Below are 19,981 nucleotides of genomic sequence, written 5' to 3' on the forward strand. Positions count from 1 at the left end.
TTTTATTACTATTATCAGGGTTCGTACGTGTGCTTGAAATCCTTGAAAAATGCTTGAATTTTAATGTTGCCTTTTGAAGGTTTGAAAAGTGCTTGGATTTCAGATGTTGTGCTTCAAAGTGCTTGAAAGTGTAACTGTATTTCATTCACCACAAATAACTATCTGATTGAATAGTTTTCTTATCAGATAGAGAAATAAAATGAGTCGCAAAATGTAGAGGCAAAATTTGTATAGGTATGAGTGGCTAACATACCTGTAGGGTGCTGTTTTAATGAGTGTTTGATGGAAAACAACAATGGCGGAGTTTGCGCTCTCCAGTCGCATGATAGGTGAGTCCTAGTAAATAATTTTCCAGTACGTGTACGTTACACATGCTATTTTTAAAAAATTATGATTATTTTGCTAGCTATCAAACTCGCTGGAGAAATGACTGAAATGCACTGAGTGTGATGCAGTATGGCAGCGCTATTATGGAATATGCTGTGAACTTAGCTAACATTACTTAGCAGTGATATCAGTTACTTTGCTCAAGTGAAAGCTTTAAACATTAGCCTGATACATAACTAGCTAACTTAAGGCTTTCTGATTAACCCTCTGGGGTCAACGGACCCAGAGTCTCCATTTCAACTTGGGTGAAACGTGCGGACTTCAAACTATACACCAGTGTTTAAATTGTGTTGATAGGCCACCTAAAACCAGTGATTTTTGTTTTTAATAAAACAGTGGTGTTTACTCCGGGAAGAAACTGTTAAAACGGCATTTTCTAAGGAGAGCGCTAGCAAACACGCTTGAGTGAAAAACAACAGTTGTCACTACCCGATCCGTACCGGAAACCCGATCGGTACCCCGCATGCGCGAAAGGTTTCTACTTCCGGTCGTAGTGTTTTACGATAGTTACAGGTTAGAGTATCTGTTAAGATGTTAAGAATAACAAGTATATCTTAAAATGTTTGCAATAATGAAGCATTTCAGTACAATGTAGACAAAAATAAAAAGATAGTTACGGATCAGGACTCCCCGATCCTTACTGCGCATGTGTAAAGTCTGACCGTACAAATCCAAGAGCACCTGGCTGCAGCCACTGTGGAGCTTGCTCCACTACAGGTCACTCCCCCGGATGTGTTACATTCTTCTCTTGGCAATGTTTGCTTTTCCTCTCATAAGTCTATAAATACCAAAATAAGATCTCTCTTTCAGGATGCAATGGTCTCTGTTCCATCAGCCATATTTTATTGGGCCAATTTTGTAACAGATATTGAATGGAAAAAAGTTTGGACTTTACCACAAAGGTTTTTCTTGACAAACAAAATTAAAGAGATTTCTTTTAAGTTGATTCATAAGTTTTACCCTACCAAACAATATTTGTCCAAATTTATGGCTGAAATAAATGTAAATTGTACTTTCTGTCAAGAGCAACCTGAAACAGTTTCTCATCTGTTTTGGTCATGTAAATTTACGTGTAAATTCTGGAAGGATTTCCACAAGTTTATTACTGACTTTGTTCTCCCTAATCTTCAACTGTACTATAAGGATGTTATCTTTGGCTATTATAATTTTAAAGACAAGGACAATGATGCTTTCTTTTTTATAAATTTGGTTTTATTTTTGGCAAAATTTCATATACACAAAAGCAAAGTCCTCGGCAGAAAGCCTGAACTTCTTGTATTAAAAATGCAACTTGCACAATATATAAGGACAATCTCCTCATCAAAAAACACGAAGGCTCTCAAGACTGTTAACATCTGTAACCGATTGAAACTGCTAACTTGATTTTGGCTCTTGCAAACTTTTGTTTATTTATGTTCCCCTTAATTTATTTTATTTTTTGTACTCACTTTTGTCTCACTGTCTTTGTCACTCTTTCTGTTCCTCATTGTACTACCACAATGTTATCTTTTATGTGATCCCTGTTTTACCTGACTGTATGTCTATAATGTGATAAATAAAGTAAAAAAAAAAAAAAGAAAAAAAAAAGACCCTTCTCTACAAATCGGGTCTACCCGATCCGTACTGCGCATGTGCAGATGTTTTCTTCTTCTTCTGTTCGTTTAATGGCAGTGTACTCCCCAGTGTACGAGGATACCGCCACCTGCTGACCGAGCGAATAAACCCTATTATAAACTGAATTAGCGTCATTACAAACGTGTGTTAAATTTGATTTAGCGATAGTCGAGTGTGTTTATGCTTGTCTGTGCCATTCTTCTTATTTTACGGCGCTGTTGCTCAATCTGGGGACGCTCTCTGTTGAGGAGAAAAGCATGAATTTCTTTGTATACGGATTATCCATTGTTTAAATGTCCCGGGCAGTCGAAAAGGAGGCAGAGCTGTTGAGAAATGCTAGGAGCTAACTGGGCGCTAACCGCATCATTCAAATATATTGAATGTCACAAAGAGAGGAAGTGACGTAAGATTTGCGCATGCGGGGTACCGATCGGGTTTCCGGTACGGATCGGGTAGTGACAACAGTCATTGGTGAAAAAAGAAAAAAACACTCCCTCCCTATTGGTGGAAAAATGTACCATGTCGACCAATCAAAAAAATGATATGGCAACATGTGGCATTTGGTTGTTTGGGAAGAGAGGGACGTTTTAGGAGTGACCGGCGAGAGAGAGAGAGAGAGAGGCGGTTTTGATATATGAGAAATTTGTGAGGTTTACCGTGTTTGGAGTCTCAAGTTAGTGTGTTGTCTTGTGTAGTTAGTGTGTAGTGTAGTCATTGTTTTGTTTTGTTTTGTTTTGTGTGTCAGCTCTACTAGTGAATGTGACAGTTGCTGCAAAAAAGCCACCAAAGGCAGATTGCAGTGTAAACGCTGAGTGACACACCTGCTGTCAGACCTGCAGGTTTATCCCTGTGCTGTTCTCATGTGCTGGAAAAGCTTGAAAGGGGACCTTGAAAGTGCCTAAAAGTGCTTGAATTTGACCCTGAAAAAGGCGTATGAACCCTGTATTATTATTTTTTAATCTTTCATCTAGGGCTGCACGATTAATCGTTAGAAAATCGCGATCTCGATTCATACTTATGTGCGATCTCATTTCCAAATGACAACGATTTAAAAAAATCGTGCAGCCCTACTTTCATCCCCTTCACTGTCATGTACTCACTCTCTCCCATCTCTGGCTCCTGCCCGACTTCTTTCCACACGTTCATTGTCTGCCTCTCTCTGTAAAGAAAAGCGCAGACCGCGCTATTATCAGCGCTCAGACGCCTCCAACCTGATTGCACTTCCATGGGTGGCTACGCTACAGCTGTCTCTGGACAGCAGCAGGTACCCAGAACTGCATGCCAGCAGAGATGGGCACCCATTTCTCCAACTGGCTGCTGTTGGCCCTCTGCCTGCTCGTCACCCTGCGTGCAAAGCTAGCCAGCACTCATCCCCCGCTCCCCCGTCAGCTGTGCCACCCTATGCAGGAGAGGAAACTGTCACACTCCCTCAACTGAGTAGACGGTTCATTCAAAAGCACCTGGCCAACACTTATGTTCAGTGAAGAAAAAAACATGCATATAAAATGTTCAGATGCAAGCTAGCTGTGAGAGAATGTTTGGTGTAGAAGGAAACGAGCGAAAAAAGTTTAATTTTGTGCCTCGAAGCAATTTTCTGCTCCTTGGCACTACTTGCTTTTTCTGCCAATATGCTTCAGTTTGTCTCCCGAAGCCAAACTTTGCACTTAAGAGCACAAATATCTGTTTTTCTGTCTCGTGCGGGGAAGTTTCTTTGTTAAACCCTTTGTTATAATTAATAAAAAGTCAATGTTACACAGCGGAAAAGCGCAGGGGAGAGAGTGGGGAAGAAAAGTGGCGGAAAAGGAGGCGGTGAGGGAAACATATTTACTGACATCCATGGGCTGTCACCGCTCTGATTAATGGTGGCTGGAATCCCTGCCTGGTGAAAAGGTGTTGTTGGGGTGTAGAGAAAGCCCGGGCTCTGACCCAGAACTAATAGCATTCGACTTGAACAAGCTGTCCAACCTGAGAGAGTGAGTTTCTGCTGCTGCCAGTGTGCGCTGCAAAGAAGCTGAAATAACAAAAGTCAGAAATGTGGAGGGGGTAGATACTGCATCTAAGTTTACACTGCAGCCTTTGAACTTGGAACAGCTGGCCTCAATGGCGCGTGCCTGGCCTCACTTTGGTCCTAACTTAATACATGAGGAATAGTTCCTCAAGTTTTGAGCAACAAATAAAAATTTGGGATACTTGGGAATTAATCATTAGACACCATCTGAGGCTGAAAGAAAAGGTGGTTTAAATGCAATAACATGTAAACGTGTAAAGCCTGATTCTGAGAACCAGTATACAAGATTAGTTGAGAACTATACTTTTTATTGCACGGCAAAAATACATTAAGTTCACAGTTTCACAGATAGGCTGTATTGAGACATGGTGCTTAAATGTTGATTCACGTTGATTCACATCAAGTCAATTCTTTTATTATTTATTTAGCCCCGAATCACAACAACAATGGCCTTAATGAGCTTTATACACTAAGATAAAGACCATACAATAATACAGAGAAAGTCCCACGCAATCAGAGGACACCTATGAGCAAGCAATTGGTGACTGTGGGAAGGAAAAACTCTCTTTTGAAAGGAAGAAACCTTCAGCAGGACTAGGCTCAGGGAGGGGGAGTCATCAGCCAGAACTGCTTGGGGGTGAGGGGACAGGACAAAAGACATCGTGGAAGAAATGAAAAAAGTGAGTTTTAACTTTTCCAGTTATGTGATTAGACATCCAATTTTGGTTAAGCCACGACTTTGACTTTGGCCACGAGGGCTCTTTTGTATGCTGTTGACATGAAAGTAGAATGTGGGTTGTCTTGCTTAAATAAGCGAGGCTTTATTTAAGCAAGGTTACATCATCTGCATACATGGTTCAGACCTGTGCCATCCATCCTAAATGGATCATACTAATATCTGGGCTTTTTTGTTTGTTTGTTTTGCATTGTCGATTTTTAACTTATATTTTGGATGCGTTTTTCAGCATTACAGTAACTCCCACTACAGAATTGTATCTGATTTTAATGCAGTGCTCCCTGAAGGGTCACAGCGATTCATTAGTCGTGGTTTTTTTGGCCTTGAAATTTCTCTTCTTTTGATTCTTTTAATGCTGTTATGTACCGTATATAATGAAATCCTCTAACTCTCAGCTCTTTCATGTTGAGACATATTATTCTTAATTTGCTAAACAATTTGCCCTCACAATCTTCAGACTGACAAACCCCCTCCCCGTGACAGTCTTTTTGCTTGAGAAGATTCCCTACCAATTGAAATGACGTGAAAGTAGCAGCTGTGTCCTGGTTGAATTCTCTAAATGCTGAGAAATTGTGCTTCATTGCTTCCTTTCTTATGTCCTTAAGATCCTGATGAATGGGTCATCCTTTAAGAAAGAAAAGGAGATAATTAAGTTTGCCAGACTAACAAATACTGTACTTGTATTCTCTTAGTTACAAAGGCTACAATGTATTTTCCTGCAGTTGCAGTCCTGAATTCTCTTTCCTTGACCTCAGCGAGTAACATACAATGTGGAGTGTTTAGGAAAAGACAGAGAATGCAATCATTGTTTGTTTGTTTTGTTTTGTTTTTTTTGGGGGGGGGGGGGGGGCTATTTAAATTCAATCTCAGCCTTGCAGGGATATTATTTTACAGTTAGATCGATGTGTTTTGAACAATGACAGCACCACAGAGTATTTTAAGTCAAACAATCTGCATGGGATTTTAGTACCTTCAGCTTTTATTTGAGGATCTTCTGTTCTTTTTCATCCTTAGATTTACTATGTTGAATCACTGCCATGTTTGCATTTCTACTTGTGTGCTGTGTGAAATTGAACTGTTCATGTTGGTCTTGGAGTTTCTTTTGCTGAGAAGCAGGAACAGAAGACTTGAGAACCGAATCAGAGTCTGTGCACGGGCTCTAAGAGCTGCGGAAATGAGAAAAACGGCAGCTGAGCTATTATATAAGGAAAATAAGTGAGCTGGTTACAGTTACAATCAATTTATGTTTGTTTAGTCCTATATTACTATCAAACTGATCCATCACCATTGTTGAAGTCTGATTTGAACGTTAGATTACAGTGTAAGGTAACGCAGTACTATATGAGGCATGACTGTGGCCAGATCTTTGACCCCAAACCCAGAACCAGTGCAGACCGCTCCTGATTTTTTCCACAAAGAAGTATTTCACACAAAGGTAACTTAACAAAGGGCATTAACAGAGCTCTGGGAGAATGCATGGGTCGTGGAGAATTGTCCACAAAGATGAGAAGCGACTGGTCCAGATTGCTTGATTTTACAGAAGCAGATGTCCAGGAGCGGTTTGGGTCCACAGGGTTATGACTGGAGTAGTGAGTATTCAGTGAGGGTCCAGATTATGAGGTTGTGGGAACAGGTGAGCATTCAGCAGCAGGTCCACTTCCACAGCCAACGAGGAGATGGAAGTGGAAGAAGAAGGAATGTTAAATTACATAATACACAAATCCTAAACGGTCAATGTGATATTTTTGTCAATCCCTTTAATTAAAACCAAAATCTGCACTTCGGTTACATGTTGATTGTTTGACCTGTCATTAAACCCGTTGCCTGTTAATCTAACCAGCTGTTGTGAGGTGTCTCACCATGATTAGGGTTTAAGGACTTGATATGGGTTAGTGTCATGAAATTTAAATTGAGCTTATAGTATTTTTTTAAAGATATTTTTGAAATTTTTACAGTAATATGAGGTAATGGGGTTGCATTTACTGTTTTTAGGAAATAGGGGAGTATTTCAGTCAGTACTATTATGTGGGGTATGATGCCACTGCCACCCCTACAGTGTAATGTTTTTGAACAAAGCACTGGGACTGTTCCATTTCTGCATTTTGTCTGAAGGCATTAAGTGAGGATTAGGACTTGGGAAGTGAAAGTAGCCGTAGCTACCTCCCTGTTCTCCTCTTAAAAAATGCCACATAAAAAGGGTCTTCGCTTCAAATAATCTGCAGCATACTTGCCAGGAACATCATCCTGCCGAGGCTGTTTCTTTGCTGAGGGTAACAGCAAGCCCAACAGCTGGGACATAATGAAGCTTTCAGGCACTTGTTCTCCCATCGTGTAGCACCAGCCCCTGTCTGCTTCCACCAGATGTTCCCTGCTTTCCTTCCAAAAGGCTCTGCTGCCAAAATGGGTACGGAAACCAGCTAACTCCACAGTCAGTTCATGATTGTAGGGTGATAGTTGGGTTAATTGCTTGTTTCGTGTCTGCTGGGCAGTGCCCTGCCACGTTGTTGTCATCTTGTATGTAGCTGGGAAAATTAGTTTGATGGTAACCCGAGCTGCTGTTGTCGGGCTCTTTGGTCCGGAGTCAGCTGGGAGCAGATAAACCCGATGCTATTGACTTACTTTCGGGGGAGCTGCCATTATGAATGACTATTGTCTGAGTTTTGATGGAGGACGTGTCACTGTGTGTCCTAAAAAGCACACAGTCCTCTTTGCCACCAAATCAAATGAAGATGTTAGGGGGACATGGGTGTGACTGAGCACTGATCAGATGCTGCTCACCTCCTCGGAAAACTCGGGAATATCTCTTCACCAACCGCACAGTTGTATGCTCAGGAATCTACCTGCAATGAAAAAGAGGCCTCTGAAACCTTATTAGAGGTTCAAACAAGTTTATATCTGCATGTGTTTGGACATTAGCAAGCTCTATATGCAAACAACCAAATTTCAGGTTGAAGAATTGGTCGAAATGTATGGCTAGTTTCAACTCAATGCCTTCTGAAGTAACAAAAACACAATTCTGTTCCCTTTTGTGCCTGGGTGTGCCGTTCTGCAGTGCATTTCCTGTTAATTGCTTCGTCTGATGTAACCCTTGCCAGTGGAATCATGTTGCAGGCTCACAGAATTAATTGAGACTAGATGTTACATATGTAATTAAATGAACTCGTATCATTTATGCTTCGCTCGGTTCCTGTTAAACTGGTAGCACTCGAACCTCGCTTTTCTTTGGGGCAAATGAAGAAATCTCTATGGGCCATCCTGTCACTGATCAATGCACATTTAGATGTTTAACATCTGGCAAGCCACTGGAAAGTGGCTTCTATGGCAACACTGCGTTGCCATCATCCTCCCATCATTAGCTTTCACCATTGCCCCAGGGTTCATAATGTCGTTAGAGATGCAGAAAAGTGGCGTTACATGGCGTTTCCCAGCTCCTTTTATTGAAGAAGCCTGCTATGCAGCCTGCTTGTCCTATTCCACGGACACCACAGGGAAATAAGACATGACGAGAGCGCACAGACGCGAGGTTTAAAATTTCCTGCATCAAATCTATTTTTTGGGGTGGGGGTGGTGGATTTGGCAAACAAACGGGGTCACACAAGCTCGTGGAAAAAGCTTTTACTGCAATGCTGTAATTTCTGAGGGTGCTTATGGAAAGTGGACTATAAAGGATTTGATGTTGTTGACCCTGTTGGCGCGTGCAAAGATCAGTTCTGTAGATTTTCGGTCCCTCTTTTACACCCAGAGCCTCGGTCCTCTACATTTCCTACTATCTGCCCATCGCTGCACTAGTTTTAATCGAATGTGCAGTCAAAATGATCAGCCACAACGACTGAAATTATGTAGTTGTAATTACAAACAGATGGGAGGCTTTATTTGCACTTAAGGCGGTGGTGTGCATGGGAAATGCAGTGTGAACAAGAATAATTAAGAAGTTAAAGTCCTGTTTTTGTTTTTTTTGTGGGGGTTTTTCCCCAAGTTGTGTTTAAATATCAACACTACGATGTACATTTGTTTTAAATTAACAGTATATTAATGCTTGGCCTGGAGCAGCCCTCACCTTCAAGCCTTTACTGAGAAGATATAGATTTTTATTCTATTTATATATTTATTTTCTGAGACTTCAGTGTGTTTATTTGTTTTGGAGGAAAGCAGTGTGTTAAAGTTGTGGTGCCCCATGCAGGAGATGCTTCCTGATACCTGAGGACTCACTGGGGAGGAGAAAGCAACTCATCAATCGAGTCACATATCACTTTCTGCTTTGTGGCCTCTTTGTGGCGCATATAAAACACTGTCACACAATGGGCACTGCTAACATTTAATATAACGACAAGTTAGACAAATGCATGCTCATTTTGCTCCTTTATGTGGAACTCTCAGGGTTGGCCTTATCTTATGCGGTGTAAAGAACACTGCAAACTCTAGAGGCTGCTAGTGGACTTCAGACTGCATTCAACCTATTAATGAGAGCAATTATCAATTAACTTAAAACGGGCCATTTTTAATCGTTAATTTGGATTATGTGCACACATGTTTTGTGGAGCCATATGGAGCACTTCGTATTTTCTAAACATTCGGATATCTTAATTATGCAGCTTTGTTTCGGAGTGCTTTAGAGTAGCTGCTTCATTGCTCAGACTCCAACTGTTTGCAGTTCACTTGCTGTCTGTGTACAACAGAGGTCACCAGAGGCTGCTCCTGCACGTGAAACCGGCACATCTGCTACGTCTTGAGCTGTGAACCGAAGTTCCCAAAATGTGTCGCAGTTGTGTTTGTTTGTTGTGTAGTGTGTGGGGTTTTTTCCCCCTTCAGCTACCATTCTGATTCAGCAAACCTGCAAGCGCAAGACTGCTTTATTTACGATGCTTGATTTTTATGTATGACAGTTTTGCTGAGAAGAAGAAGAAGAAGAGGAAGAAGGGAAAATGTTCCTCCTCCCCGTCACCCCCGTGTTTCCCCCTATTGATTTTGGAGCTTGGTTGATGTGACTCCGCGCCAGAAGTGTCACTTAGATGAATCACTGTTAGCCCAAGCTGGCACAGCTCAGCACTGGTGACAGAAGGAAGAATTCCACGTGGATCAAATAAATACAGATGTGAAGTAATTAGATGTATTCCCAAGAAGACCATCGCGGGGATGTTAAAGATGGTAGGGATCAGCATTCCCACCATGGTAGCTTTTATCAGTTTAAACAGGAGCAGGAACTAACTGGGTCACAGCCCAGGAGCTGACTTTTATGTTGGAGGGTTGAGCAATAGAGGTGGGCGGATCCATCCTATTATCGATACTAATGCTGCTATTGGTACTGAATCGATAATAATAACGCGATAGGATCAATACTGTTTTTATCCTCTAATTTCAATCTTTAGCCCAATGAACTGTGTTAAAATAATTATTGAAAATGACAAAATATACCCCGAAATCATAATTTAGAGTAGCACAGCACTGGTTAGCAACGAACGGGCTTTCAAATTTGTCATATTAAGCAAACATTATGTTAACAAATCAAAAAGTTTGTTATGGAAAAAGTATAAAAGCATAACTACAGCTCACGAATTAGTATTGTATTGTATTGCTAAACCTGGCTTTATATTGAGTTTTTTTCACTGATGGCTACATTTAACCTTGATTCAAATAATATGAGACAGACTCTTATATTTAATTTATTTTTTTTTAACAGAGTCATCCTGCAGGGCCTGACAGAAAGGAACAAAACACATTAAAACGCGTCAAACTCTAGGAAATGTCATTGCAAAGAGAAAGATATGGACCTGTACCCAGCCTACGTATGGCATTTCTATAAAGTCAAACAAAGGCCGTAATCAATTAGATTCCAAGAATGAAGCAAAGTACAGTATCCTGATGGCCCTGAACAGATTGGATTTAGAGGAAAAATGCTATTGCTTTGGTGCGCTGTAATATTGTGAACGGGGCACCGCATCTGGGGTCGGGTGGGGGCCCTCCACCAATTTATGTAAAACACACTTTGATCTTCAACCTAAAAACACATTTGAGAAAATCGCTGCTTTTAGTGCAGCATCTCATAACAAAGGCGGTGTACATTTGCCACATAATACTGCCATTACAATTAATGCCACATCCCTGTGAAATTGAACCCCACTTTTTTTTTCTTTTTTTATTCCTCCTCTCGCAATTATAGGCCCCTTCAGGAGGGGACGTATTTATGTCCGGCAGTTAGCAATGCATTGATTTAATACGTTTCTAATCAGGACATGCAGCTCCGGGGCCTAAAATGTTAATTTTTCCTGCTGCTTACAAAGTAGCCTTTGATTTTCTGTCATGCCAGTAATTACAGCATTTTGCCACTAGACAGGGGGAGAGCTTTGTCTCGTCTAATTATGAGGTAATCATTGCTGTAGTGCCAGCATGTTGTTCTCACCTTTTTTTTTTTTTGTTAATACTATTTTGATTTTATTTTTACAGCTTCCAGCTATTACCTTCCCTTCACTGTGACACAGTTAAGACTGTGTGTGTGTGTGTGTGTGTGTGTGAGTGAGAGAGTGTATATCTGGAGTGTAGTAGCCTAGTGACTGTAATTGTTGTGGTATGGGTGCTGTTAATTACTGGAGTAAACGGTTGAATCACGGCCAGGGCCCTTTGTGGCTGCAGAGTGGCGGGCAGCAGAGGAGAGAGACAGAGGGCTGGAAAATTGTTTTTACCATCTGGGGACCGAGGGATAGAGAAGGGGAAGCAGAAAGGAGGAAAGTGGGAACAGCAGCAGACAGAAAGGCCCAATTGGTGGCCAGAGCCTAAGGGTCTGGGGGTCCATATGGAAGGCAACACTTTGCCTTGCACTTTATTGCACACCTTGCTGTTTTAATCAATGGCAAGCCTGTTCACAGAGCCTAAAGCTGCAGTGGTTGTTTCTCATTGTCATAGCACTGCTTCCACTTTTCCTGCTCCACTACGCCCCAGCACGCCTTACCAAATCTCCGAGGAGCTGTGCGGCAGCACTTTCCAGGTCTCTCTCTCTCTCCAGAAGTGAGAAATGTTTGCACTTTGTGTGAGGTTAAAGCTCCTCTTTGGTAATGATGATTTGATACGCTTTAGGCTCCTGCCTGTGCAGCTCTAATTTCCCAGCAAAGCGGGATAAGAACGGAGACGCCCGCTGCGCTTGGAGTCGTTTCTTAAAATGGACGACACCATTCCATCTGAATTCCATTTGAGTGCTGAACATAATGGGATTAGGCTACAAAAGGCGGCGAGACAGTGGGATATGTGCTAATAACGCCATAAAAGTGCCAGTCAGCAGTGGGCTGGCTCCCTTGAAACCCCACACTGGTTGGAGGCAGTTTAAGCACGTGGTGAGGGATAAAGGCCTGCGTGGGGGGTTGAGTGTTTTATTTTATTACAGAACTCTTGCAGGAACATCAATATTGTATTAAATTAGTTCACTTTTGTGAAAAAACAAAACAAAACCCCAGCACACACAGAAAACAGGTGAAAGGTGTTTCTCTAAAGTTGACCCAGTGTGTTACCAGGAGCATCTGATATTGTATAATTACTGTAAAGGACATTCAAATGCAGATTCCCTCTGTTTGAGCTGAGCAACTCCACACTTCAGCATATATCCCTGCATAATACTGGAGTCTAGAAAACCTCAGCTGGTCAGTAAACTGGTCGGGTTAGATTTCTTTTTTTCAAATATAATGTCGCGTTACTGTAATATAATCACTTAAATCAGGTAATGAGTAAAGTAACAGATTACTATTAAAAAGAGAAATTAGATAACTGACAGGACTTAGTGCTGCTGAATCTTTGATTTTATTTTATTTTTTGCTGTGTTTTACTTGCATCTATTTGTGAGTGTAAACAAAAAAAAATGTTATTTTATTTTATATGCTGGAATATGCAGAAAATAGGTTTAAATGTTAAACAATTTCTTCAATCAAAGACTGTTGCACATAATTTAATTTTTGCTTGATGTAATGTGCATACAGTTAAAAGATTAAAACTAATAAAACAAGTTTTTAAAAAGAGACTTTTTCATTTGATTATTTGATTTTATATGATGGATTATGCAGAAAAAATACAATATTGATTTGTAACTATTCAGCTTGTGTATCATGTTGTTAAAAAGTAACTAAGTAATAAAGTAACTAATTACTTTTGAAAATAAGTAATCAGTAAAGTAACTGGAGAAGTAATCATTAATTAGTAACTAATTACTGTTTTCAAGTAACTTGACCAACACTGGTTGTCAGTTTATTTTGTTTTAACGTTGTAAACTCATGTAAGGGAATCACACTAATGACTCCAAACTTTTGAAAATGGCAGCAAAAACATGTAGAGCCTGGATCCTGTTCAGCTGTCAACACGTTTCCTCTGCAGCAACAAAAGAGACTGCAACAAGGGGAGGTGTTTGTGGCAAAAACACCTATTCAACTTTCCAAAACTGCGTTGGTGGGAGATGCATTAACAACATTTTAGCTTAAAACTGATTCCATTGGTGTGGGTAACTGAGACCCTGTTTACATGTAGATGATGAGGTCACAAGTTGAAAGTTAAGTTAAGAAACTGGCAGCCTTTTACTTTAAGACAGGGATGCCAAACACATGGCCTGGGGGCCAGAATCGGCCCGGCAAAGACTCCAATCCAACCCAGTGCACCACTTTGGAAAATGTGAAGGAGGGCAAGGAGGACTTTTGACTTTTAACTCTAACTCTACTCTTTTCTGTTAAATGTAAATGTCTTCATGCGGACAGAAAAGGAGAGTTTCACTGTTCTGGCTCACCTCAGAGCGGTGTGCTGTATGTGGCCCATGATGTTAAATGAGTTTGATATCCCAGCTTTAAGTCTTTAAGGATTTACCCCCATATAATTTCAATAATAGGATAAACTAACAGAGTTTACGTAGAGGTAAAAAAAAACAACAACATTTTTTGTAACCAGGCTGTAAACATGCTTGCAATATTAACATGAGAGTGTGAGGAGACCGACTGTGTTTTGAGAGCTCGAATCGCGCTGGATCTTTCACTCTTGATCATATTACCTGGGAGGCATCTTAAAATTAAACATCAGAGATAGAAGTTTTATTGAGGCTTAGCTTTTAAAAATGTTTGAAATAACCTACATTTTATCTACCCTGTGGAGAGACTGCCTTTTTTGCGCACAACAAACCAAATCATCCCTAAGAATGCTGACTGGCGTGTGCCGACACAGCTGCATGATATCATCCAGATGTCTGCATTGTGCAATTAACAGCATGTTCAATGGAAACAGTCCCGCATTATGTTTTCCCTACAGAAGTCAGACTGCAACAGGCTGCACTGACACCATTGCTGCTGTTTGGCTCTTTCTATTACACCCTCTGTCGTTACTTGGATTTGTGATTAAATTTAGCAAAGTGCTGCCGATAGCCGAATTGTCCAGCCACTCTCAATTACTGTCTGGGGAAGGTACCTGAGAAAGCTTAACACAGCAATTAACAACTTAATTAAGTGCCACAGCCATTGTGGCATTTCTGGAGCCATGCAACAAGGGGCATATTGATTGCAGGGGATTGCCAGTTGGTCCCCAATTGATCGCCCAATCGATTGGCTTGGATAGGCACTCCTCAGTGACTCAGGGAAAGGAGTTGGTGTGTGTTGTGTGTTTTGTCTCAGAGGAAGTAGCCGTCATGCCACTGCATGACACACTGATAATGACCTGCCAGACTGGCTGCGTGGCCCCTACCGATCCCCCTGAGTGCAACACACGTGTCTGGTGTCAATCATTCACTCGCTCACTCACTGTCTCTCTCGCTCTTTCACATAAACACACACAAACCGAGGCCTCGGGTCTCTGCCTGAATCCTAAGTAACATCTGCAGTCTATTCATTCTAAATACACCTGACAGGGATGCAGTGACACAAGCGCAGGCATAGCAGAATGGATTGAAAACACTAGATACAGGTATGATACCTGAAATCACAGATACATGTTACTATTAATTTCTATTGGGATGTTCAGATTATGATTAAAATTAGGTCAGAATATCAGAGGCTTTTCAGTAAAAAAAAAAAAAGATCCAATGGATTCTGTTGGAAGAGTAAAAACAAGCAAAAAATGACTGAACAAGGATGCACCAGCCAGCCTGCACACATTCACACAGATCCAGTGCTCCCCGGGGAGCAGTTGGGATGCAGGATGGGGGCTGGATGTTAGTGAGGGGTGAGGGGGAGGGTGAAGTGGTGGTAAGATGTCAAATAAAATGTCATCTCTTATTGTGTCAATGAAGTAATTCCCTTTTAAAGGCTTGACCCTTCGACCCTGGAGGAGCTCGGCCAATTGCCCAGTGCAGCCATGAGGTGATAACAAATGACTCAAGCGAAGGGGGATGGAGGGGGGTGCACGGTGCGCAATGCTGGACTCACCCCGGGCCGGTCTCGCCAAAGAGAGGATGTGTCCGAATCAATTACAAACCACTTACTCTTTCAGAATCACTCATCCTACAATTTGGTTAATCTACAGAATGTAAAATGCCTTTTTATTATTATTATTATTTTTAAATGATTATTGAACCATTTTATTTTCTTGGGTAACTCTTGGGTAAGGTCCTACTAATTAGCAAGCACCCTTTCAGTTGAACCTCATAACACTCTGTGCATTAGTAGTTTCTCATTTTGCCACTGGGGGGCAGTATTATATGGATGAACTTGAAGGCTGCAACCATTGAAAAACTCTAATTCCTGCTTTGGGACTATGCAGCCATGCTCTGTGGATGGTCGTACAACACGCGCTGTAATGTTACTCGATTTTGAGTGAAAAAAGTGTGTGTGTGTGTGTGTGTGTGTGTGTGTGTGTGTGTGTGTGTGTGTGTGTGTGTGTGTGTGTGTGTGTGTGTGTGTGTGTGTGTATTTGTGCATGTCAGAGTGGTTGACAGGCTCAGCTCTGCCCGTACCCGCTGCGGTTCCGAGGTGCTCAACTTATGACCTGTAATTACATTGCTACTTTGCTCTCAAATCTCAATAGAGCAGGTTGGTCTCAGACACTTCAATTACCAGTCCTCAATACCTTGCTCTCACATTCCCAGCAAAATCATAATGATAATCCAGGGAATGGACTGATCCAAAGTTTATTGCACATAACATGGAGAGAAAGAGACAAAAGATATGTTGCAATTAAACAGCAAAGAAAAAAAAGGATATAGGTGTTATTCTTATTGTACGGTTTTCCTAGTTATTGTTAAGCATGATTTTCAGGGGGGAAAAAAGACCTGTAACCCCTCTTCACAGATTTGTAAATTCTAGTATCCATTTAAACAGGAAGACTTTTCAATACTTAAAGAAGCGCTTGTGAAAACAGCACGGCAAGGCCAACAACAATACCCCCCACATGTCCCACAGATTCTTTGGAAGCGGTCTGCATCAATTTGCATTCAAACTTGTTGTAAAATAGAGAAGAGCAAAAGATCTATCTATTGGGGCACATTTGAAGGTTGGGTCCAGGTCGCATATGTTTGTCCTTGCATAATTCTGGCACATTGTGGTGTAACGGAGCCTCAGCTGCAGGATTGCAATTTTTAATGAAAAAGTGGGGGCCCCCCACATCCAGGTAAGACCCCTGGAGGTTGTATTTCCAGGGCTTTGTTGTAACCCACAATGAGGCTGTGTGGACGAGCGCACGCATGTACACACACAGACACACGCGTTCGCGCTCACGCACGCAGATTTAACCCAACAATGATGATGGCTACAGCAGTGGCTGATAAACACTCATGTATTTCCCTGAAAAAAAGCACATTTTGGATGTATCCTTGATCATCTGAAAGACTCTATCAGACATTAAATATTAAATGTCTCCAAACTTTCATTAAGTATATGAGGAAACAGCTGAGGTTATTAAATGCCCACCAAATACAACTTTAGAAATGAAAGAATCGCTGTATTTTTTATTTTTTGGTGAAAACATGAAACAGGCAGTCAGATATTTTAAGGTTCTTTGTGGGCATTCTTTGCAGATCAAGGACAGTCTTATTGCTATTACCTATAAAATATTTAAATATTTTCTCAGTGGCATAATTATAGTCATTTTTTGTACTCATTTAGGCTTAGTTCAAACATCTTCAGTGGATTTCATCTGTTATGGTGAATGGTACAAAATGAATCTGTGTTACTGAGCACTGATTTAAGCTTACAGATAGACGTACTTTACCGTATGTATGCGATCACATGTATCCAAGACGCATCTCTGAGTTTCACCTGCAATAGAAAAAAAAAATGCAAGGAAGCTCATCAGTCAATGAGCCATTGAAAGTGTTTGCTCAGCTGTTCAACTGGACGGCTGATCCTAACGGCCTGAAATAGTCTGCCTGGAAAAAAAAAGTGCAAATTACTGGCAAGCATAGCAGTGGTATAATCTGTCTTGCGTCTTATAAGAAACTGAGCTCAAATCTGTGCTCTTGTTTCCAGCCAGCTGTTTATTACCATGCGGGACTTACACACACACACAGAAACACACAGAAACAAACACAGATCTTATCTCAGCAGAAAGATTATATTCCTATCATGAGCCAACTCCCCCCCAAACAAACAAACACAAATCTGCTGTTAGCAGTAGTACCACAGGGCGTACTGTACCTGGTGTTATACCTATCAAACTATAAATATGATTAAAAAAAACATTGCAAATCAGTTTACAGTAAGGACAGCAGGCAGCAAGCTAACAGTCATCAGAGACCTATTACAAAATGTACTAGCAGGATATAGTTTAAAAAAAAAGATGTAAGTGATAAATAATTAAGAGTGTGAATGCTATCCTCTTTTGTTCACTTCATTTCATTTCAATGCAGTTTTACTCACACAATGCCAAATCACAACAACAATCACCCAAAGCACTTTACATTGTAAGATAAAGACTCTACTATAATAGAGAGAAACCCCCAACAATCAAACAACCCCGTATGAGCAAGTTTGGTGACAGTGGAAAGAAAAAACGTCCTTTTAACAGGAAGAAACCTCTGACAGAACCAGGCTCAGGGACGAGAAGCTCTCTAGTTATTGAGGACCTTTTACATGAGGCGAAAGATCTTTCTAGTCCCTGTCAGGACTCTTGCTGCAGCATTTTGGATCAATTGAATGTTTTTCAGGGAGTTTTTTGGACATCCTGATACTAAGGAATTACAGTAATCCAGAAGCAATAAATGCATAACTAGTATATGTACGATTGTGCAAGACAGCAATCGTACATATTTATTTTTACACATGAATCTCCCCTTTGCACATCGGAAGCCACGATGGGCCAGAAAACACACAGAAATGTTTTTAAGGATGGTAACACTGAACACTTTCACTCACAATAACAGAGCAGACGTCCCTCTTTATGTGGGACAGCACAGCATTTGTATTGCTTGTCCCTTCCGTCCCACTTCTAGAGACTATGTCCCACATTTTTGCCGGCTCTCAAGGACGTGCACTTTTCTAAAGTCTGGATTGCATCAAATGCATGCAAAGGGACGGCTTTTTATTAGCCTGTGTAATGCTATGACCATTTGTGAAATTTAAGAGTTACCAAAGAATCACAAGCTTTGCAGATTTTGGCAAATATGATGAAAATTACCACAAAGAAAATAACTCAGCAGTATATGTGCATAGTAATAATGTTTTTCTCTTTTTTTGCTAGTTATTTTTATTTGTTATTTTTCAGTTTTGCACAGGAAAAAAATGTGTGACAGACAGTGCATGTGTGCCACAACTATAACCTGATATTTATGGTCATAGTTATTGCGTAGAATTAGTAGAACAATAGAATTCATAAAATAATCAGATATGGTTCATAAAAGTTGTACTAACATCTGGATGAAACACAAAGACTGTCAATAAAAACGATAGTGAAATGAGAAAATATGAAGACTAATAAAACCATGAGAACAAACTTCAGCTTCATTGTATTCTTATTGTATTTACTTAGCAAAAGAATTATGAAGCTACATTCAGATATAACATATTTAACCACCTGTAGCACAGTTAATGCATGCTACTTTGTCCCCAGTCAAATAATGTTAAAGATGTTTATTAATTTTTATGTTACAGGCAGTAATGCATTAGTCACCTGGCAGGAAGGGCCAGCACACACACCAATGTCACTACAGCTTTCCACTGATTCACCACAGTATTGGGTTTGTCATCTGCTGTGAACGACTAGTATTAAGTGAGTGACAATGGCCCACTTGACATGTTGTCAGTGCACATACTGTTAGCACAATAACATGTTAATATGAATTTGATTTGATTCTACCAAGAAATGTTTTCCAATCGTGGCAGGTCATAAGTCAGGTTAGAGACTATTTTTGAAAATTAAATTAATTACTGAGCTTTCAATTGCTCATACACAGACAGTAAAGGCACTTAGAGATATTATTCAGTGTGAGCACAAAACCAAACCAATGAATTTATCATTTTCATCGTAGCATTTATTTCCTTTGTTACTTTCATTGCTTAGTTCAATGCGTCGGTCTTTATATGACACATGCTCGCTCGCCGTGATGAGTTCTTTCACACAACAAAGGTCAGAGGCATCACTTACAGAAAGAGAAGGACCCCCACAAACACTCAGTTGCTCCTCTATCAATTATTGAGCCGCAGTTGTCAGTTGAAAAGCCAGCCAGACTTTCCGTTGATCTGTTTGATGAATATTTCAGCTGACAAACCGGCCACCTGACACTCCTCACCAGAGCAATGTGTGGTTAGAGAGAGGTCACGCGTTCTGGCCACAGTCATGCACATGTGCATGCACATGTATATACAGTTACAGTGTAGCTGTTGTTGCTATTCTATTGTGAATGCTTTTAGTTACTGTTTGTTTACATTACTTTCCCCCCAGAACTCTCTGTGGTGGTATCTGTGTTGACTACAAACAAACAAAAATAACATGTTTCCTTAATATATATGTGGACACTACACGTTGGAGGAAAATGCTACTATAGCCTGAACGATATAGGATTTTTCGGCCCGATACCAACATTTGCAAATATTTATTTACTTTTTCACACTCCCCTCGACTCTGCTTGAATCAGCTAGTTATTTTTTAGCATTCCCAAAAGGAAAGTTTCAATGTACAATGTACTCCGGTGGACTAACTATGCAAAGTAAACTTTATGCAATGTCGACACTTAACATGATGAAGGGTGTCATCTAGACTGGCAAACAGCTAATATTGGCCAATATTATCATCATTATCAGACGATATCCATCCATCCTCAAGTTCCTCTCTCAGCCCTTGGTATTTTTCCAGCTTTT

General features: G+C 40.6%; 1 protein-coding gene across 2 annotated transcripts in view; it reads left to right on the plus strand.

Moving 5' to 3' along the window:
• The first annotated feature begins 202 nt into the window (after nucleotides 1-202).
• The window catches only part of map2k5 (mitogen-activated protein kinase kinase 5), an 82,696-nt gene continuing 62,917 nt past the window's right edge, over nucleotides 203-19,981 (plus strand). For both annotated transcript variants that reach the window (XM_082531531.1, XM_082531533.1), the window contains exon 1: nucleotides 203-329. In XM_082531531.1, coding sequence (XP_082387657.1) covers nucleotides 283-329 — 47 coding nt within the window. In that variant the 5' untranslated portion in view covers nucleotides 203-282. The remainder of the gene's footprint in view (nucleotides 330-19,981) is intronic.

The sequence above is a fragment of the Aulonocara stuartgranti genome (assembly GCF_965226115.1).
Source record: "Aulonocara stuartgranti genome assembly, chromosome: 1".
In the NCBI taxonomy this organism is placed as follows: Eukaryota; Metazoa; Chordata; class Actinopteri; order Cichliformes; family Cichlidae; genus Aulonocara; species Aulonocara stuartgranti.